The sequence below is a fragment of the Oxyura jamaicensis genome, chromosome 4, assembly GCF_011077185.1.
Source record: "Oxyura jamaicensis isolate SHBP4307 breed ruddy duck chromosome 4, BPBGC_Ojam_1.0, whole genome shotgun sequence".
Lineage (NCBI taxonomy): Eukaryota > Metazoa > Chordata > Aves > Anseriformes > Anatidae > Oxyura > Oxyura jamaicensis.
In genome coordinates this window covers 76,970,930-76,993,719 of record NC_048896.1, presented here as the reverse complement: position 1 = coordinate 76,993,719, position 22,790 = coordinate 76,970,930, and the positions used below count along the sequence as shown (strand labels likewise).

General features: G+C 38.3%; 1 protein-coding gene across 3 annotated transcripts in view; it reads left to right on the top strand.

Annotated features, from left to right (window-relative positions):
* The window catches only part of STIM2 (stromal interaction molecule 2), a 71,047-nt gene extending 63,189 nt beyond the window's left edge, over window positions 1-7,858 (top strand). For 2 of the 3 annotated variants that reach the window (XM_035324081.1, XM_035324082.1), the window contains one exon: window positions 178-7,858. In XM_035324081.1, coding sequence (XP_035179972.1) covers window positions 178-658 — 481 coding nt within the window. In that variant the 3' untranslated portion in view covers window positions 659-7,858. The remainder of the gene's footprint in view (window positions 1-177) is intronic. The other variant, XM_035324083.1, reaches the window with a different exon arrangement.
* Window positions 7,859-22,790: the final 14,932 nt, after the last annotated feature.

Here is a 22,790-nt window from a genome sequence, read left to right as displayed (position 1 = left end):
GAAATGATAAAATGCAAGTTGTAAGTTAAAATGTTGGACTTAATGTTTTTTTTAATTAACTACTAAGGAAAAGTGGGTGGTGCTTTTAGACTGATATTATTGATTCTAAATTTCATTTTTAATTGCATGGTGGAAATAATAGTTTAATTCTTTTCTCCTTTGTTTGCTCTGACTCAGGGAAGTACAGGAAGCAGGTTCAGAATGTGACTCCTTAAATTCATCTGTTGGAAGGAAGCAGTCTCCTCCATCTAGTCTTGAGATGTACCAGACACTTTCTCCTCAGAAAGTATCCCGGGAAGAACTCTCACTGGAGGAATCATCTACAGGAGACTCTTCTTCTCTAACTGCAGATATATCTAGGGGCTCTCCTGACTGTGTAGGCATGGCAGAAACTAAGAGCATGATTTTTAGTCCTGCAAGCAAAGTTTATAATGGAATCCTGGAGAAGTCCTGCAGCATGAACCAGCTTTCAAGTGGGATCCCAGTCGTAAAGCCTCGGCACACCTCGTGTTCTTCAGCCAGTAGTGACAGTAAACCCAGCCACGAAGCTTCTTCTGTCCCTAGGATAAGTAGCATCCCGCAGGACCTGTACCAAAATGGTGAAAAAAACAAAAAGCCATCAAAAATAAAAAGCCTCTTTAAGAAGAAGTGTAAGTGAGGTTGGCAGAAGAAGCCTTGTAGTAATGTTATACGTACTGTTTTTTAAATCTTTAGGAATGTAATTCCATTTGAGCATTCCAGACTGGATGCGCTAATGGAATACTCTGTAGGTGGATTCTATTTAACTGACTCTGCTGTGTTTGTGCCAGCTGTCAATGAGAAATCATTAAAAATTTCAGACAGTTTACATTCATTTCTGCCTATTTATTTCTCTTTTTTAGTTTATTCATAAACCTTTTTTAAGCCACTTTGGACTTAAAAGCTTTAATGAACTAGTAAGCCCTCCTGGGCTTGCCAAAGTTTCTTGTTTACCAGAGCATCTTCCTATCTTTCCATAGAGCTACAACATTTATCTACTGGACTTCAAGAAAAATAAAAGAACTAGTTGAATTGCACTACTGTTTTACAGACTGGAAAAGTCTCTCTGCAAGTGAAACTGAAAGACTTGTATTTGAGAAGATGAATCTTTTCACTTTTAGATCTTTGGGGTTTTTAAGTAGAACCTAGAATTTCTAATTGACTTGATTTCTGGAAATGGAAATGCCACGCTTTTATTATGGGAAGCTTTGTTAGATGCATTTATTATTAGAATGGTTCAAGTCCTGCTGTAAAGATCATGTTTTTCCCAGGACTTTCACTGTGATTTCACTTCACTGCAGGCTGTATGATAAATATATATATATATGTAATTTAACAAGAGAAGAGGCTCTTGATTCCTTATGCAAGTGACGGATATGAAACTTGACTGAGGACTAAAAACACTCACTCTTAAAACGAGGAGGTGGGGGTAGTAGCTTTTGTTTACAGACTGACAGACAATGGACATTCAGTTTGTAAAAGTTTGTACTGTGGTAAAGATAATAAATTGGAAACATTATTGTGCTTGGGAATGTTCCAATTTTAGCTGATGCTCGTTTCAGAAGTCCTGTTTATTGAAAGCTGTTGTAGGCTACATTGCTTATGCTTACTGCTGTGTATAAGTTATTGTTATATTTTTTGGATTAGCTATTAATGTCTTAATGTTCTCCTTTTGTAAGATTTCATACACTTTATTTTTGTATAGTTTGAAGATTTAGCTGTTCAGACGTCTGAAGTAAATGGTATAATTTTATAATGCATACTGTTATACTAACTCATAATTTTAGATACAAATATAGCTATAAAGGTGAGACTCGACATGCTTCAGAAAAAACAGTTTTTGTTGAGCTTTTATATGGAGAGATGAAATTACTAAGAGATAATAAGGAAGCCTTCTTAGGGCAACAGTAGCTAGTTGCTTGAAAACCATTTTTTTTCCAACAGTTGGAGACAACAAATGTACTGCTTGAGTAACAGTGCCTTTTATTCAGTTTGTCTGAAAATGTTAATACTGAGCAGGAATTTATTTTGAGGTACATTCCAAAGAAATACTTCTTGCTCTAATGAACACAAGCAATTTACCCAGCAATGACTAACTAGTTTCAGCTCTTCCATAGGGGTATGCTAGTTGCCTCAGTAACAGGTGCCACTGCCAGCAACCTGTGATCAGGGGCTCATTCCTCGCCAATGTGTACATGCTGTACTGTATGAAAGAATTAATTCACTGATTGCCTAATCTTTTTTTGCTAGTAAGGAGCCTTCAACGAAACCTGTAGCCAATTGAAATTTCATTGATACATTTTTTTCTATAATTTTCTATTTAGGTTCCATTGTACATAAACGATGTGTCAGTTCTGTCCTCAATAAGTGGTGGTGATGTTAACAGAAGCATTTACTGTGGCTAGTGGAATGGTTAGAAGAGGAGGGTTAGAAGAAGAGATGGAGATGCTACCTATGCAAGTACCTTAAAAGTCCTGGAACATTGGATTCTTTCTGTTCTTAATTCTTAATTCTGTTCAGAATTCATCAGAATTTTTTACTGTATGAAAATAAATGTCATCTATATAAATAAGCATAGGGCAAATAAACGATTTGGTAAAGTTTGGAGAAGAGACAAATTGGTGGAATAGTAAGTAATGAAATTATATTGTCCCATTCTCTGAATCATTGAACAACTGTGGCTGCAAAAGTAGTCATCACAAGGTAGAAATTGTCTTTAAACTAAGACTGTGCACTCTGTACATGTTAGACTGTCCAAGGGCAGCAGCTATGCAAAAAGACTTGTGCCAGAGAATCACCTCACTGCTGAGACTTCAGAGTTGTAGTTAAACGCCTGATGAAATACTTTAACCTGTACAAAGGGGAAATGCATAAAACTAAGGCACTTCTTTTGGCTCCATAACAGCATAGAAAAGAATACTACCAAAAATGTTCAATTTTGATGTCTGTGCTTGAGAAGGCTATAGCAATAATAGAGTTTGAGGTCTGGGGCTCGATAGTAGATTTTGTGGTGTAACGTTTGAGTTCTGTCTATCATTACCAAAGAAGATAAAGCAGTTTTTTGATACTAGAGAGTAAATATGTACACATGGGGGGAAGAAAAGTCTGGTACTGAGGAGTGGGAGGATAGCACTTTCTTAGTCCTGACATCAAAGTCATGCAAGCTCAAATACAGAGAAGCCAAAACAGACAAATCCAGTGTTCTGTAGTAACAAAAACTGAAACAGAGGCAGTGGTAAGTTCTTCATTAGCTGTGAATTTTTGAAGTGTTAAGTGTCTTTTGTGAAATACACAATTTAACCGGCTTCTAGGGAAAAAAGATGGCGTTGTACAAACAAATGAAATTATCATAGTGATAGGTTTTGGCTTTATCGTGGCAAACTTTTGGAGCACAGACTGCTCTCAACACTCAGTTTATTACCAGCTGTCCTGTAACTATAGCTGCTACTTAATAAATATAGTAGAACTAAAAGCTTAAGTAATATGATCAGAAGTAGTGAATATTGGATGTTGGAGCATAAACTGTAATTGGCTTTAAGTTCAAAGAGCTTTTTTCATTATTTTAATAGAGTCCTTATACATTTTGCCACCTTAATTTGTCCACAATCTAGGTGACTTGCATTGCTGCTATTATGGCAAGTAGAAGTGTTTGTCTTCAAACCTTTAGCATCTCTGTTCTTGTCTACTAGAAAAAATAAAATTTGGCTTCTACCCGTTTTTGGTAAGGTAGAGAAAGGAAATGTATGTAGAGATCACTGATAACCAGGATAGATCCTCACTGGTAGACATCAAGTCCAGCCTTAACGCTGAAGTACCTGGCATATGTCAACATCTCAGGAGCTGATATGCTTTAAAAGGTCCTCCAAGTTTTTCCTCTGTTTGCTTAATGCAAGTTGAACCAGTTGGCAGTTACTGTCCACGAGGATTTCTGTAACACATTAAACATCTGAGACGATCTAATGTCGTCATCGCTTATCAGCTCAAGACTTCCTAAGCTCTAAACTCAGATTGGTTGTGATCAGAGTATTTTTTGAGTATCTTTTTTTTCAGAGTATCTTTTATAGCCGAAATACATGTTTTATTTTAAATTCCTTGGTACTTTTTCAGAAGATGAGGATCTTTGCTTTCTTAAAGGTATTGTTGAAGAATCAATAAAGAATCATTTGTCTGCACAGGGGCCCCTTTGTAGACACTGCCTAAATGGTAACCTCTTCAGGGAGAATCCTCTTAAGTCTTTCACCTGAAAGAGGAAGAAATGTCAAGTATGTGATACTACATCAAGAAGTGTACTGACAAAAAAAAAAAAAAAGGTTAAAAACAACAAACTCCCAACCTTCTGGAACCAAACTTTTCCCTAGTTCTCACTGAAGACTGAGATTTTTCTCTTTCCTAATAATACAAGAAATGTAGGAAAGTTATTCCTGATTGTGTGGGGAATACTTTTGACTAGATTATTATGAACCTTGAGATTAAAGCAGTTGATTCATTTTCCGTGGTCAGTGATGGAATTTAAAGCTGCATATGTGCACTTCCAAGCATATCAGTACATTTTTCTTTCCCTACTTCACTGATACCTAGGCAGCAGATTGCTTTCTGATGGACAATTTGCTGAAGCAGGGAAGCTTCTCCATCATAGTCACGGTTATAATGATCCATCCTCATCTGGAAGCCTTGGAGATGGTGAACCCAAGAAGACTTCAGTTGTGATATGTATGGATGCGAGCTTGAGTTAGGCATTAATTTTGTGACTGACTAAAAGCCTACAAAGACAATTAGAAGTTAAGCTTTATGGTATTTTGCCCTTTCGCTTCTTATTTTGCGGGAAAGGAATGTGCACAGGAGAGAGAACCCCAATTAGCATTTCTCATACCTCCAGCTTTTAGAGCTTCAGGATAGTTTTATTACATTACCAATATACATTACTAAAGAAGGATTACTACCTTAATTTTATAATGTATGCAAAGAAGCATTTATTTTCCATTTACTTACAAGCAAGGGAGAAGAAAGTAAATGAGTGTTTAACTTTTTTTTTTTTTTTTTTTGAAGCCAAATAGAGGAATCACTGGTTCTTGGACCTCTTTACTACTTGCTTATCTCCTTGTACAATATAAGTATGATGAACGAGATTTTCTAATCTGTTCTGGTTGCACTGACTGAGGTGATGTGTGTTTGAAACACAGCTTGCTCAGAATTTCTCTAGGCATTTTAATCCTGGGTATTGCATCTTCACTGAATAATGGTTAAGCCTGCTAAGGCTCTTTGATTTCAAGTGCTGGTAAACTTTTCTGCTAGTGACTCTTAAACACTGACTTTTTGGTATAACCAATAACCAAAAAAGGCTTTTGCCTGTAGTGTTTGTGTGCTTGATAGCATGTAAATGTTTAGGTAACAGTTCTTTTGAGGCTATAGTGCCAATTCAACAGTGTTGTACGCGTTTTCAGTAGTTGGCTTTCTATTCAAGCCCTTTTTGAGTTGGTGCTGAAATTCCACTTAGTCCTTTCTTGCATAAGCAGAATATACTGATTTGTATAAATTAAAACAACTTTAAACCGTTAGTCCCAGTTGCTCTTGCATCTGACATCGCTAGAGCGAGATGGCAGCACTCACCGATCTGCTGTCTTTCAGCGATAAAACAGATGCATTCCATTGTTTGCTCTCCAACTGAGAGTCCCATGCTTACCAAATCTAGAGCGTGTGCTCTGTGTATTCGATGCTTCTCTGAAATGAAAAGTGGTTAGGTTGGCCTCAGATGTTAAGGGCAGCACAGGGGAAAAAATCCTTTTGCTCATTGCATAGGGTGAAAAAAAGTGCCAAGGTATATCACCTGCTTCTAAGTCACAAGACTAAAGAATGCTTGCAATTTATATTGCTGGAGATGAGAGGTACATTAAATCTCAAAACTTTCAGATCAGTGACTTTGTACAAGAATTAACCTTCTGTAGAAATTTGCAGGACATTGACTTGACATTTCCAATCTATTTTCAATCCAGCATTAAATTTAGTAGTTATAGCACTAACTTGTGATTGCCAGAGCTCAGAGCTGTTTCAGATAATGATTTCAGTAGTGTGTCTTAAAGCTGATTTTGGCTTAGTACATGTTGAAGAAATCTGAATTAACTCTTTCTCCTTTACATTCCTTTTACTTTAATTCAGCTCAGTTCTTTGTGATCCCTCTACTGTTACAAAATAAATACAGGTACTGATACTTGATTAATGTTTGTTTAGAATACATTTTTTTCAATTAGTAATTGTTAATTACTAATAGATAAATGATAGAATAGATACTGCTTTTAAAGACTAAATTGTGGTTGGATATAGTTGTAAAAACGCTGCTGTACTTCAGTTGAGCTAGGTACGGCATTGACTGGTGCAATTTCTGTATGAATGGTGAAATTTTCCTTCTTAATTTCTCCTTTGTATCTTAACTTGAAGCTGCCCAATTATTTTCAGACTTGAATTTGTTTAAGGTCAGTATGTCTAGTCCTAACAAAGGTCGGCCAGTTGTCAGTCATCAACTCATTCTTACTGGAATTAATTAAAAGTGGTATTCTGCAGAAACAAACATCTTGAATATTTGTACTACCTTATTAGCTTGTTAGATGGTAGAACAGGTTCCCGGAGGTCTTCAGGTGGAAGGCAGAGAACTGAAGTGAACCACGTAACCTGTGTTCTTAGCTTTCAAATCCATCTCCCAATAAGACTGAGTCTCCCCAGGGGAATGTAGATGTACTTACTGCTTGGAACTCTGTAGTTTATTATATTTGGCTATCTTATTCTAATAACTTGCATGTGCGCTTTGCTTGCTTGCTTTTCAATAGCTGACATAAGCCATGGGAGATCTTAAGGGTTTGTTTAAAATTTGGTGTTGGAGTGGGAGAAATCTGCCAGCTTATGGACTGACTTGAACAAAAAAAATCCCAGCTCGTGGTTTAAAGGACTTGTTTAAATAGTTCTTAATGATATGAGTTGGATATTGTGTTTTCACACTGCACTCCTGCAAGCAACAAAAATAATTACATTTAACCCCACATTTTAGCAAGGCTATTTGGGAGATGTCTTTCCCTGCTTTTATTTTCAATTAAAAAAAAACAAACAAACAACAAAGATTTAGTAGTGAGTGTTCAGCATATTAATGCCTGACTGAAAAGACTAGCCGAATTTGAGTGACTTGCATTGTTTTTTTAATTACAGCTTTATAAAACTGTAGATACTTGCATAAAGCCCATCATTGGATATAGGTTGTTTTTCAGTGACATAGCAAGAAGAGGACCAAGACAAGTAAACAAGTGCACAATCTAAATCTTTCTTAAAATGCTTTACTGTTCTGGGAAGATATGTTGTCCTCCATGCAGATTCTGCTCTTCCTCTACTTGCTCTTAGCTGCTGTTTGTTTTCATTAGCTGAACTAAAATAAGAAACAAAGCCCTGAGACCGACCAGTTTGTCTCTCTAGTATATACACAATGTACTTGCTTTTAACTTCATCTACTGCATGTTGTTAATGCTGTACCCAGATGCAGTTGGAGTATTTCTTTGGTGTTGTACAGCATGATGCATTTCATTCCCCTTTCTAGTTTACCTCCCATTGGCTATATATTGCTTTACAACTGGAAAAAACTGAGTTTTTGGGAATTGAGTCTGTTTGCATATAAAATCTTTTTTTTTTTTTTTTTTTAATTTTCCGTGAGTCTTATGAGAAATGTCCCGCTTGGAGAGTCTCAGACAGTATTCTCCTGTGTTTATTCATGTTATTTTGTTTTGTTTTATAAGTGGATATTGATTTCTGATGTGTTGTTACACTTAATGTTGAATAAATCTGATTTCCGTTTTGAAAAGTGAAACTGTGTTAGTGAAAATGTTATGTAATGCTAAGTCACTTTAGACTTTTCCCAGAGTATATAAACTTTATTTTTATTTTTTTAAAACTTGAGGTTTTTTTGTTATGCTTAGGAGTCTGGCCAGTATTTCACTGCTAACCATGCTATCATTAAATTTGATAACAATTGTACTGGGAAGAGGAAGGTGGAGACACTTTGGGCAGACAGAGTGCTGCGGTTAGGCTTGGAGATTGTGAGTCTGAGGGCTCTCGCTTGAAAGACCCTTTGACTTTGTAAGTTGCTTCATACTATGAAGGTTTAGGATTTGGGGTGGGATGTGTGGGGGTGTTTCTTCTGAACATGGTGAAAAGCCTTTCCAATTAACTATTGGTATGATGCCTTGTGATTTTGATCATAAGGAGTAGTCAGAATCTTCAGGCTCTCTTAAAAGTTCTTACTGTTTAATATTCCTTACGCTGTTAACTCTTGATGACTCTGAGAAGCACAAGATGTACATCAAGAGTAGTTTTATTTTTTTTAATGAATTGTCTTGTAACCACTGCTGCAAATTGAATGCCTTTACATCTAAAGTCCCACCTATCTGAAGGTGATAAAAGTGCAGTGAGATAAGCAGTTGAATGACAATACAGGTAAAGGACCGAGGAAACAATGTGAATGGTGTTCAGACAACTTATAGTGCAAAATAAATTATTTCTTCTCTAGAGAGAAATGGGTTATTGGAAATGAAAACTGTTTATAAGTTATTCTCAGTTGTAGTCTAATACAGCCCACTACAGAAGCAGTAATGTGCTGTGTGAGATGGTCACTGGCTTCACTTCACTTTGTTCTTATTATCCTTGATTAAACTTTATATATGAATCAGCTCTGCATCTTTGGAGAGCTAAATTACTTTCTGTTGGGGACCGACCATTCATTTCTCTGGCAAGTTGTGAATGAACTTATTTTAGCATAGGCTGTAATAAATGTCTTTTAGCCGTAAAATTTGGCACCCGGGCAAGTGGACCACGGAGCATTCTAATCCTATGGGATGATAGTACTGAGCTTTGGATAACGACCAGTTTCAGCAGGCTGGGATCCAGTAACTGAAGTTAGATCAATTTTGTTCTAGATGAACTGCTTTTGATTACTACTGAGTTAAAGTCCATTTCCTGACCCTGTCAAATTTAAGCTTTTAAACTGACAGTTTTAACAGTTTCACTGGGTGCTGGCATTGCTTGTGAACATCTGCAGCATCCTCCTTAGCCTTAGTGAGGTGAAGGCCATGGGTTTCTGTTTTAAGGAGTGGCTGAAAACTTTGCAGAAATATTTTCAGAATCTCATACTGGATTTCCATTTGTTCCATACATTTTATTTAAATCCTACTCATTCTATAACTTCTCTCATTAGTACTGGTTTTATACAGGGAATGCTTAGCAATATGAAAATATTCTGTAAGTTGTATGCCACAGTTACCACGTGTGGGTGAAGGCATGTGAATACACAGGTGGATGAAGAAAGGCTGGAGACAGGGGGTCAGGAGAAGCTGTATCCCACGATTTACCTGTGCTCTGAAATGCAGCCTGGAGGAATCATTGGGAAGATGAGTTGTACGCAAGGAAAGTTTGAATGCAAACTTTTTCATTGCTGAAGAACTTTTTTTTTTTTTTTTTTTTTTTCCGGACCCCCCTTTACTATCATGATTAAAAATAAAAATAAAAATAATCTTTTAAGGGTTTAGAGGCAAAATCCTGAAGAGGATTGTGAATAAAAGTACTGGTTTGGGGGGAAAAAATCCATTCTGTTTTCTGCTCCAAATATAAAATATGTTGAGCTTTTTCTAGTAATTTTAGAGGAAGTAGTTGGAGAAAGAATATTATTTCGGATGTTTTATTTGGTATATCCAATGGTATATCCAACATTATCTGCCAGAAATGCTTCAAGATAGGTGGGTACAAAATAAAACACACCAAATCTTGTAGTTTTTAAAGCCTGTTTTTTTTTTTTTTTTTTTTTTTTTTTTTTTTTTTTTTTTTTTTTTAAGCCTGCTGCTGTCTAGTTAAAGTAGATAAAAGCCTGGATAGCTGTAGTTTACGTTGCCAGAGATTTTGATTAATTTCTGTTTGGGACTGAAGAAGCAGCAGAGACATAAGAAAGAAACAGTGAGTTCTGGAAAAAGTTGATGAAAATTAATGAGTCACCAGTATGTAACAAGCAAAGGTCCTCTGAAAGTAGACTTCTCATGAGGCTTATCGCACTTCCTAAAGAACTTTCATTAATAAGCCCACAATGAATTGTTCAAAGGTGTGCTTTAGCTGTAGTGTTTCTGCTTTGTGTGTGTTTGGATTTGTAAACAGGAAGAACTCCAAATTTAATTAGAAGTAAAAAGAACAACCAGCTTCAGCTAGGAAACTTCAAAGAGGAAAGAATACATCATTTTAAGACAAGTTTTCTAGTGTAAAGTAACCAAATACAGCAGTGAACTGTGTATCAGTAACCTTGATTTCTTTTGACAAGCTGCTCAATCCATCATTATCTCAACATGAAGTTGTTTTGTAGCAAAACTGACTTTTTTCTTGTGTAATGCAAGAAGAGTTTCTGGAGTGCAATTTATCCCCTTAAGTGTGTACCTTCTGCAACCTATTGCCTAAGCAAGGCCTAGGGTACCTCTGCTGCTTTGCTCTTGTCAGTGTACCTCATCAAGCTACAGGCAAACCCAAGTTTTTTGTTTTTTTTTTTTTGGAAAATTTTGAAGCTTTAATTGGAATTTTGTTTTGTGGAGTGTGGAATACTTCATTTTAAGATTCCTGGCAGGCCTACTCAGAGCTATTGGGCTTTGCTAGGAGTCAAAGTCTGACGGGACTGCTGTGCATACTCAGTGCATATATTGCTAATGTTAGCCATAGATGAGCACGTTAGCTTTTTTGGGACTCTGTAGAGAGTGGAGAAAATTCTCACCAAAATACTGAAATGTTTTCCCTTTAAAACATGACAGTAAAGGAGGAAGCCTTGAAGTAGATCTACTTACTTCAGTTGGCTCAGATTATTTCTTGAAAAGGAAAATCAGTATTACTTTTTCCTTCAATATCCCAAGGTTGTGAATTAAAGGAGAACGCAATTTCCTCTTACAAAGGGCTACCAAAAAATTGTTCATGACATAACTGCCAAGAGTTAAGACACTAAAAGAAGCAAAGTAATATGCTCGTGTAGCTGATAGGAACAGTGAAGGCAGCATGGTTCCATGTTAGCTTTATCAGTATTGAACTTCGTTAATGATGGAAAAGATGAAAAGTAAGCGAAGGAAGCAAAAGACACATACTGGAAATTCAGTGTAAGCAAGACAAATACAAACAAGTGTAGATAAGCGACTAGGTGATCGGTTTTGATAAATGTATGTTATTAATGTTAGCTACTTGATCCCTAGAATGCTCTGGATGTAATTCATTACTCGGGAAAGAGACTTGGCAGTCCAAGTGAGAACTCAGCATTCAGCTGCTATCAACTTGAACATGTAAGGTGTCAGGATTGGAATTGGGTATGTAGAAAATAGTGATAGTGCAAGGTGATCGTTAGCAGCCATTACACTAATTTCTCTTAAAAGCTAATTTTGCTCTTCTTGAATCAATCATATTGAGGGATTTAGTATGTACTCTTCAGAAACACTTGCCCCAAAGCCCCATCCAACCTGGCCTTGAACATTTCTGGGGATGGGGCATCCATGGCTTCTGTTCCAGTGCTTCACCATCCTCAATGCAAAGAATTTCTTCTTAATATCTAATCTAAATGTACCCTCTTTTAGTTTAAAGCTGTTACCCCTTGTCCTATCACTATATTCTCAGATAAAGGGTCTATCCCAATCTTTCCTCTAGGCCCCCTTTAACTACTGCTATAAGGTTTCCCCAGAACCTTCTCTTCTCTAAGGCAAATTACCTGAACTCTAACTGCCTGTCTTCATAGGAGAGTTTCTCCACCCCTCCAATCATCTTTGTGGTCCCTTTGCTTCAGATGATCATCTTGGCTTTTTGGCTTCTGCCAGATACTTCAGTATTCCTGTGGAACAAAATTGTTCTGAGATTTGTATGGAAATAAATCAACCTTCCTTGGCATGAATTTGCTGCAACTGCAGAGGCTATTTTGGATCTGTATCTGCTGTAGTTAAGAATACCCAAGAGCCCTATTTTCCAAGGGAGCTCCAACAAACCTATTATCAAAGAGCTGTGATTGATTTTGTTGCATTACAACCAAACATTAATTTTCTTCTTTTGTTCCACAGGGAGAAAGGGGCGTATGTTTTCCATCCCTTTAAAGATGCTCTTCATCTTGAAGCACTGTGTAAGCTGGCATATGTTAAATTCTGAACATCAATGGAGAAGGCAGCACTGTAATTCACACATTTTGATTTGACAGCTAGGTCGCAAATATGCTAACGTTCAACTTGTTGGTTATTATTGCTGCTCCTTTTCACAAGGGAAAATTAGTATGCACATTTGAGGATGGCTTCTTTACAGAGTTATATAAACTAGGCAGGCAGCTCAATTTCCTAGCTGCTTATGAAAAAGCCTTTTATTTCTTACTATATTCCCAGTCTGGGAGAAGTCAAACATTCATTTGAACAGAAAGGCTTGGAAGTTGAACAAATAGCTCCTTCACTTAAATGCAGCCCGAACTCTTCTGAAACACTAGCTGTTCCTATTTTTTAGTTTCTTGAGGGTTTTGCACTGTTGAATACTGTTTCAGTGCTGTGTTCAGGATATATCACATTCAAAATTCGTCCACAGAAGACTTTAGGGAAATCTGTGTGTCCATGCTTTTCCATGCAAGGAATAAGCAGATGAGAGAATTTCACTTATTACAGCTCTTAGGTCACCTAGCTATGGAGGAAGGAACGAGTCAGATGCATATTAATAAGAGGCTTCTCTGAGTCTGAAATAAAACCAGAAATTCTAAAAGTAAACTAAGTAGAGAAAGGCCTAATAGGAAAATAATATAATACTAAAATCCTACTGTCCTCACTACTTGAAAATAGCTGTTCCCAATGCATTAGTTCCTAGACAATTGTAGTCACAGACTGGTTCTTAGATTACTGAACCTATTGACCTTTGAGGTACGACTTCCCAAATTCAAACCAAACCAATGTGAAGCCATGTGGTGAACGGGGCTATTTGACTTTGTCATTCCTGGTCTTTGCGTGCTGTGTCTATTTCTTGGAGCAGCTGTGATAGTTTAAAGCTCCTGGTAACTGTTAGGAGCTGCCCTCAGCTTGTGCAGGGTGATTAATTGCTTTCAGGAGATCACTAAATTCTTAGTGGCCTCCTGTTGTCATTGAAGCTGTAATGTTTGTAGTGGTTTGCAACAGCAAAGGACACCTGATTTGATCAATACTCCACCACAGGTTGTAGTTAGTGGGAGCAATGAAGAAGTCAGAGATGGAAGAATAGAACAGTCAGGAACTGAAAAACTGAATCAGTATTAGTTTTCAGTGAAATACTGCTGCTTGATTGTGAATCTAAAATCAGATGCCTCCTTGACTTTTTATAGCTTAATTGTACGGACACCAGAAAGATTTGCCAACACTTGTCGTTTTTAAATTGTTTTCAAATAGTACCCTATTCACTTGAAGCACTTAAATAGTGCTCCATTAACTTGCCAGCTTCAAACTATAACTCATGCAAGTTACCTTGGTCATTTATTTTTCCAAATTATCTTATTGGAAGACTTTTAATTACTATCACTTCTATTACACTTCTGCTCCAATCTCTGCTAATATTATATGATCAGCTGAAACTAGCAAATTCTTGCTGAGTAATGCTGGAACTGTGACAAAACCCTAATTACTGAAGTTTCATTTATGTTCCCTCCACAGCACCATAAAACTGGATTTTACAAATGCATAGAAAATGGTGTCATATATAAGACTGCATGTCTTTATAGCATAAGGATATGACTTAACTGTTACACATGCTTTGTACCATTGATAATCATTTGTCCATTGTGCTTAGTGAAAATGAAGTGTTCTCCTTTATTTCTGTTTTCCAGTGGTAAAATACAGCTGTAATATCTTGCTCACAACTGTCAACAGGTTAGCTTCACAAATCTTTATGCAGCCGTTTTCATTCTACATGGTAACAAGTACTCTGCAAATACCTATCAAAACTGCAGGTCTTTCAAAGCTGCTTTTAATGAACCAGTGGAACTTGGTTCCTTTGCTTTCAACAGCAGCCAGCCCCAGCTGAGCTTTCCCCATGCACTTCAAGTCTGTATTTGATCACTCTGTGTAGACTGCTACTGCTTCTGCTTTGTCCATTTTGAGGCCCTTACTTGATAGGACACAACCTAGAGCAGCTCTGCCAGGTTCAGTCTAATGAAATAGCTACTACCTAGCACAGCAAATCTCACAGCAATAAGGTAGGGGGGAAAAGAAGACTTCCTTATGAGAAATTCACATCGTTCACTTTGAACTCTACATCAGCTAACAATGTGGGCATTGACATACATATGTATATGTAAGGTGTAAAGCTAAAGTTTATAATAAATTCCCACTAACACCTTAGGGCAGCAGTGCGGCTTTCAAGTGGAAAAATTCTATTGTTTTGTCTGTTGTCACTTTGAAGTGAAAGATTTCTATTGTTTTCTGGTCCTTCAAAGGTAACTATCAACAAAAGTAGTACCTTCGGATCTTTGTTTTAATGAATGCAAGTAAATAGCGTAATACATTTTGATTAAGCTTCACGTGGGAGGTTCAAATCTAGTTCTTACTGTTGCTCATTTGCTTTGTGACTTTTAATTAAAACACTTCAATTGTTCTGTAAAATAAAGGTAATAGTGACTTGCTTCCTGCAGGGGGTTGAATAAATGTTAAGCTTTTGTTAATTGAAAGTGCTATTCTGAGTTCTAGGTATTAGTAATTCACCGGATTAAGGGATGAAACTCTTCTGAGAGCTAAGCATTTCCTCCTGCAAAGAGAAGTCTTGATTTTCAAAGCTACAGGAGCCTCTACTCTGTCTTTCAGGACACACTAATCTATTCATTAAAAAAAAAAAAAGTGGAAAGTAAAATGAAAAGCCAGGAAAGAATATAAAAATAACAAGCAGGTTTGACCTTTCTTCATCTTAAACAGGGAGTTTCAGAAAGTGACAGAATATGGGGGAAGGAAAAGACACAAATCTGAGAATGTAAAGTGGCATGGAACCATCATAAAGACTTTTCAACAGTGCTCTGTATCTTTTTCACATGTGTTGCTAGTTATTTTGAAAACCACTGTAAATTAATGGAGTAATAAAAAGGAATGTACAGACTTATCCTGACATTGCTGCTCATTAGCTGAAGGCGTGGGCATGTACTCTGCTAAAGCAGTTTCCCTGTTTCTGGAGTTTGTTTCTTTTCCAAGAGCAGAGCCTTTCTGCTTGACTTTTGGTATGTGTGTTCAGTAAGCCCACCTAGAATTTCAAAATTATGGAGATGTCTGATTAACCTGCTAGTGGATTGCAGTTAGCATATGTTTTCTGAGAATGTCAGGCTGATCTCTTTCCATAAGTTGATTTTGAAGTGTACTGAGGAACAACGTCTCTCTTCCCTTTCCCCATTTTTTTAAAACCTTTATTCACTCACTAGAACATGGATCACAGAAGCAGAGAGCTGCTCAGATTGGAAGAGACTGTCTAATATGATGCCTCTCTTTCAATTCGAGGTTTCCTACAGGAGGCTCTCAGGGCTTTGCTCAGTTTGGTGTTGTGAGTAACTCTACAGCTGGGGACTCCACATCCTCTCTGGGCAACCTGTCCCTGTGTGTGATCAGCATCAGTTGGGGAAAAAATGAAAATTCCTTGGATGGAATTTCTCACTTGAAGTTACAGCTGTTTCCTTGTGTCTTTTCACTGTGTACCACTGCAAAGAGTCTGGCTTAGTCTTTATTCTTGCTCTGACCAGATATTGATGCACATTGACAAAATTCTCTGAGCCTAAAAATCTGAGGCTAAAAAATCCCAGCTCTCTCAGGCTGAAATATAATAATAAAAGTTGCACTTGTCCTGCAGTCCTAAACATGGTCCCTTGCTGGAGCTGTTCCAGTATGTCCATCTCTCTTGTACTGGGGAGCCCAGTACTGGTCACAGCACTCACAGTATGACGAGTGGAGTGGAAGTATTACCTCCCCTTTGCCTTCTGGCAATGTTATTCCTAGTGCAGCCTAGAAGGCTGTTGGCCTTTGTTTCAAGGGTACAGTGCTGGCTCATGTTTAATTTCTTGTCCGCCGGGATCCTCCAGCCTTTTTCTGCAGTGCTTCTTTCCTTCCAGTTGGTCCCCACCCTGTGCTCGTGCATGATGTCGTTCATCCCCAGGTGTACAACTTGGCATTTCCCTTTGCTGAACTTCACAAAGTTCCTGTTAGCTCATTTCTCCAGGCTGTTGAGGTCCCTCTGAATGGCAGCATGTTCTCTGGTGTATCAGCTGCTCCTCATTTCCATATCATCTGCCAACTTGATGGTGTGCTCTATCTTCTTATCCAGGTCCTTAATGAAAAGCTTAACAAGAATTAGCCCCAGTTATCAGCCCCAAGGGTGCACCACTAGTTACTGGTCTCCAGCTGGACTTTGTGCTGCTGATCACAACAACTTGTTGAACTTGGCAGTTCAGTCAGTTTTCAGTCAGTTTTACCGCCGATTTATCTAGTCTGTATTTTGTTAGTATTTTGTTAGTACATGTATAAGGACGTTATAGGAATCTGTTGAAAGCCTTGTTAAAGTTGAGATAAACCATATCTGCTGCTCTCTACTCACCCACTGCACTCATTGCTTCATTGTGGAAAGTTAGCAGCCTCTTCAGGCATGATTCCTGTTTTGTAAATTCCTGCTGACTAATCACTCCTGGAAAAGGGCTTCCAGGATGATTAGAGCCTTCACACTGCCATGGTTGGAGGTAAGGTCAAGTGGTCTGTAATTCCTTGGATCTTCCTCCTTATTCTTCTGGAAACTGATGAATTGTGATAATTCACCATACCCACCCTTCACAGCACTTGAGCTTTGTGAGCTCTCTCGCCACATCTCACTGGGGGCATGGAGACTAATGAGATGACAGCCTTACAACTGCATGCAGACCTCTACTGTTTGCTCTGCGTGCCCAGAGTGTTAGTGTACAGGCAGAGAGACAGTCACACTAATTTCCTGTTGATACCATGACCAATACTATAGAGACCTATCACAACACAAACAAGGTATTGAAACTTTAAGGAAATGCTCTTCACTTTTTCTCTGCTTTGGCAATGAGAAGAAAGGAAGTACTGGAGGACAATGAGTATTGGTTGCTGCTCTCTATTGCTAAGACCTTTTTACACCCTGTTTTTAATAACAGTAAGCAGTCAGCTCCCCAGCAAACCCAAATTGCAGTGCACTGTTAAGAAATGTGGCAAAGGTTGAGAAGGGAAAATGTTCATTGACTACTGGAAGAACTGTGAAGTGAAAGAACATGAGGGATAGGGTGTTTGGAGAAACTGCGATGCTCAAAGGGCAAATGATTGGAAGTAGGACAAGACTAGCAGATTTGAAGACAGGTGAATGTGATTTGAATGGAACTGGGGACATTGTTCTTTCAAGGGCTTGCTTCCAGATACTCTGCTTTAATGCCTGTCTTTCCTGCGTTCCTTGGGTATGATAATAGCATTCAGTGAATCATATCAGCATGCAGAGCTTAATTAATGTTTGCAAAACACTTAGATCCTCAGATGAGGTGTACTATGTGCATCCAGTGCAACATATTATTGACAATAAACACAGGCTATTTTTAATTCCGTCAGCAACTCATTCTTTTTGCTTTTCCTATGACAAAAGCAACTCGATGAGGATGGCTGTGATAAGTCATGTCAAGGTCCAGCTATTTCACTATCTAGTCTCCAGGAATAGCAGGTGTTTAAGGAAAAGAACTGTGAAAAAGACAGATGCTTTATCTGACAAGCCCTCCTGGCTTCAAGCAGCAAATATTTTAAAGATCTTGCAACCCAGAAGCTGCATCGAGTACCTGCCTCTGAAGGGAATTCTTGTCCCTACCTTTTCAACCAGTGCTTGGTGAGCTAGGGATTAACCCTGCATATACTCCTAAGGGTGTTGTTCTCTTCTGCCTGAGAGAGAGAACATAGAGGAAAAAAAACACATATATTTACTTCGTTTAGTTGGAAGTAAATCTCCATCTACCATGATGATAAATGTATTTCGGTCACCAGAGGAAAAAATATTATGCACTATTTGGTACTTTGACATAACTGTTCATGGAAGAGCTAAGAGTATGTCCTTTCAGCTCCCAGAATAAGATGATTTATTGCTTTAAATTTATCTGAATCTTTAAAACAATAGATTCACATCCAAGTAGAGATCAGTTCTTCACCCTTGTGAGCTACAGAACTGGAGTCAGATGCATTAATTCATATTAATAAGATGCTAAAATTCTAAGGTTTTATATAAATTAAAAAATCTCTCTGTAAGGAATTGCTTTGCTTTGCCATGTCCTCCCTTTCCCCCTCCCAACTGATGGACAGTGTTTTACATATCCACTGGCAGCAGGTGTTTTTTTTTTTTTTTTCTTTATTTCCTGAGGAATAGAGATATTTGGAAATGTGATACATATATGAACTGGAGCCATTTGTATATTAAATTGGGTTACAATTTCTCAGTTTGCACAAATAAACCAATTTGTATTTTAAAATCCTGTGAAGAGAATACTATCCCATTTGTATGGGGAAATGGACATCTACTCTGTGAAATCTTGAAAATATTTGGAGATGTTTGTAATAAAAGGGCCAATAAAAATGTAAATGATCTCAACTGTTTTTATATATTTTGCCTAGTTCTCTGGCAATGCTGCTGATTTTGATAGCAAGCAGCCTACTAAACATTTTTTAGCACAATTAAAAACAAAACAAAAGCACAACTATGATATTTGCATTTAGTTATCTGCTATGGAAGGTATTCCACTTCAAATTAGTCAAGCAGATAGTATGTGTTCACCAAGTCTTTTCACCTTGGTCCTAGATTTTACTCTAGGTGGCAGAGTTGTTCTATCTGTATTATGTGAAGAACAGATTAAGAAACAAAAAATGGTTAATAATGTGTAACTCCTCGTTGTGAATAATTCTTGCTTCCTAAATCAGTTGCTTTATTTTTCCAATAGTGTCAACTTTATCAGTAAGCAGGTAGGATTCATAAGCTGTGTTTTTGAGAGAAAAAATTGTTTTCTTCATGAATGCTGCATGACTCAATTAGAAGCTGCAGAATATTTTGTAAAGTATAATTGCTATGATAACACTGATACTGGGAGCATGTTTGGGGGAGTGTGCATGAACTGCCACATGTATAGTTTCCTGGGAAGGACTGAGGTTGGGGAAAGAGTTCATCTTTCCAACAGTTCTGAGTGCTATGCCAATATGTAATTCTAAAGAAAGTACAGTCACTGACTAAATGCTTGCCTTTGGTTTGTGGACTACCTTGACTTATTTTTCTCTAAGATTGGCCTATTGCAGTACAATATGCCCTGTATTTTGAATTGAACTCACCCTTTACTCACACTGGGTGTAACTTTTCAGTACTACTAAAGTATGAATGCAGTGCTTGCCTGAGCACACTCAAAAGCAAAAGCTGAAGGTGCAAAACTCTGATGGCAACTTCTCTGTTGATACTTTTGAAGTGTATTTTACTTTATCACATAAAGTCAATCAGAAATCTGTAAAGGTATGTGAAATATGGGATTTTATTTTATTTTTATTTCTTATTTTTTAAGATTATCCAATCTAAGACCTTGTCAAATAGGATGTTAAGGAAAATTGGAAAGCAGTAAACAAAATAGACACAGACCTGTCAGACAAATGTAACACGGATGAAGACAAGGAACAAAATAATTGATGGTCTATCAGCAAACTGCAGGCAAACTTTTCAGGTGATAAGGATGAAACCTGAGGCTCTAGGGTGCTGCAGGGATTTGTGGAACTATGCAGACTTGCGGAGCAACGTGCACAGGAAGGGGCTTAGAGAGGAACAAAGGGGGAGTGGACAGAAAGGGGTGTAAAAGGGGCTGGTAATATGTAAAATGGGGCCAATCAGCACTCTTACCTGAGACCTGTGCCTGATCACAGCAGTCTGTCCTAGCCTCTTACAAAGTCCTTTCTTAATCTTGTTCACCTGTGTATGTGAGTGCTGCAGGGACAAGAAGGCAGCTACTGGGGGCTGTGACTGCAGCCAGACCAGGGGCGTAGGTGCCCTGCAGGCAGGGGGGGGTCCTGGTCCCAGCTACTGGAGCTTTGGGGGACTTACTGGGGACTTGGTGCCCAAACCACTGGGGCAGGAACAGTGTGTGCCCCCCATCAGCTGCTGGGGTAAAGAGTGTCTGTATCTCCCCAGACCTGGTAAACCAGTCATTTGCTGGCAAACCCCTAGCTGGAGCAGCAGGTGAGTGAAGGCCTGCTGGGCACATGAGAGGGCCAGGGACCTGGGAAGGGCTGTTGCATGGCTGTGCTGGTACGTGGGGATCTGGAGATGTGTGTGTCCTGGTAACCTGGCAAGTGCTGAGTGTGTGCCTGCACTTGTGTGTGCTGTCTCTGCCAGCTGAAGAGGAGGAAGGGGGCCTGGCTGGTGGTGCTTGTTTTATGGCAGTCCTGTGCATGGGCGCTGTTGAAGACAGCGCATTGTCTGTGTAAGCAGCCATGTCAACGTGCTCTCTGGCTCTGTGGATGCAGGCTGAGTGACTGCGTGTCTCTAGGGCGTGCTCAGCTGGGTGAACCTGCACAGGGGAAAGCATCCACCACGTCCCCAGCCTGGGCAGAGACCCCGGGACCCCAGGCACTGGGCCTAGCAGAAGCGGCCCGCACTAGAGCAGCCTGAGGAGGATGCGCCCAGTGTCCCTAAGAGGGTTCTTTGTTCTAGAAAAACATCAAATGATGCTGATTTTTTTTTTTTTTTTTGACTGTGGAAAGTGAAAGGAAGTCTGTAAACTGTATTTTTGATGTAAAAGTTTTAGGAAAATGTGAATATTTGAATTTTTGAAAAATATATAAGTTAGCTTGACTCAAAGGCTCCAATATTTTTAAAGAGGAATGAAATAATAGTTCGCCTATTTTTGAGCTTCAATTTTGTATATAAATCATCAAAGCCTACAAGTTTAGCATTTCTATAGGCTATAAAAGCAGCTTTTTATTGACTAAAAACTGTACGAATTTGTACTCTTACTGCTTATGAAAAAAAATGTCAACCCGATTACTGAATAAAATTGAAGGCTGCCTTCAATTGCTCTACTTGTTTGTAAGAAATCTGTTGTGTTTACCTTACAAAGCTGTAATGAGTGATATGTGTTTGTGGGAATATTTTATCTCTCAAGGGATTTTGGCACTCTGCATGCTAACTAGCACCACTGCAATGTTACCATTTATCATTAGGGAGCTTTGAAGGTCTACAGCGTTAATGCTGCTATGCACTGCTTGGTATGACAAGACTAGTGTTTCTGCAGATTACTCACGCCGTGTTGTCAATGAGAAAGGTCATACAGGACTGAATTGTGCTTAATGTAATCATATTTCTTAATTCATAGTTTCTTAAACAAAATGCTTTCTCCTTGCTATAGGACAATTGAACTAATCTTTAGCTTGTTACTGTAATTCTTGCAGTGTTCTATTTTGGGAGAATAGGTTTATATTATTGCCTCTCTATAAAAGTGTTCAGAGGTCACCTTTCGAGACATCATTTTTCTTCTTGTTTGCTCCAGTCACCAGGAGGAGATTCTGTTCTCTGAAGTGGGAAGCTCTATGTTAATATGGTTTAATGTATTTTCCAGAGGGAGTTGCTATCAAGTAACATAACGTGATGCTCAGGAGGTGAGGGTTACTGTGTTTGTAGCTGCTCTCTGTGCTAGAAGAATTTCATATTTTTTACATCTTTTGAGTGTTAATGAAGCTATCTTACAAAGGGTTTTGACTTTGAATGTGTTTTATCCTCAAGAAAGCTGAAGGGAAACCTTTACACCCGTTATCTTACCAAGCATTACACAACTTCATTTAAACAAGCTTCAAACAGGATTGGTATCTATTCCACTCTTCTTAATAAGACATTAAGAAATAGGAGCAACAAACTTGTTTTTTGTCGTTGCTTCTCTAAGAAACAGCTGTGTCCTGACCTTCCTCTTTATCAATTTGCCCCCTCATTTTGCTGTAGCAGTAGTGTTTCAGACATCAACCAAACATGCCGATTGCAGTGATTTTCCTTGCCTCTTGAAAGCAGCATGCTGTGCCTTACGACTGCCCACCTCAGTGAGCAGCCTTGCTGCGGCACTGCTGCAGAGGCCATCTGGGAAGCCTGGCGAGGTTTGGAGTCAACAAAAAGTATTTGCTTAAATACTTTGCATTTTCATCAAAAGAGAAAAGTCAGTTTTCAGAGTCCTTCCCTCCCCCCCCTTTTTTTCACTTCTTTTCCTTCCTTTCTTCCTCTCATATTGAAGCTTTGTTTTCCATGGAAAACATACTTTAAGAGAAGCACAGGCCTGTTTAGTGGTTGGTTGGAACAACATGCCAGATATGACCTGCAGAGGAAAGAGAGGTGTGAGAAATTTCTGCCTGAAAGTACTTTAGTGCAGGAAATGTAATGATTTATAGGTCTGATGACTTTAGATCTACAAAGAGACTTCAAAAGAAGTTCTATTACTAGCTGATAGGTATAAAAAATAATTTGAAGTTGAGTAGTTTTCAAAATGTTAACTGAGAAAAGCAATATAGTTTATGCTGCTTCGCAGAATGGTGTAGAACTTGGGGGAAAGAAAAGGGAAGAAAGAGTTGAGAATGATCAGTTATTGAAAGGGAATATCACAATACAGTAAACGCTGAAAAAGTTCTCATCCCAGTGGAGGTGAATGAAACCACATTTCTCATAGGTGTGTTGTACTGTCTATTGCAGAGTTGTACAACCTGTCACAGGCTTACGTGTCACATGCAAATGTG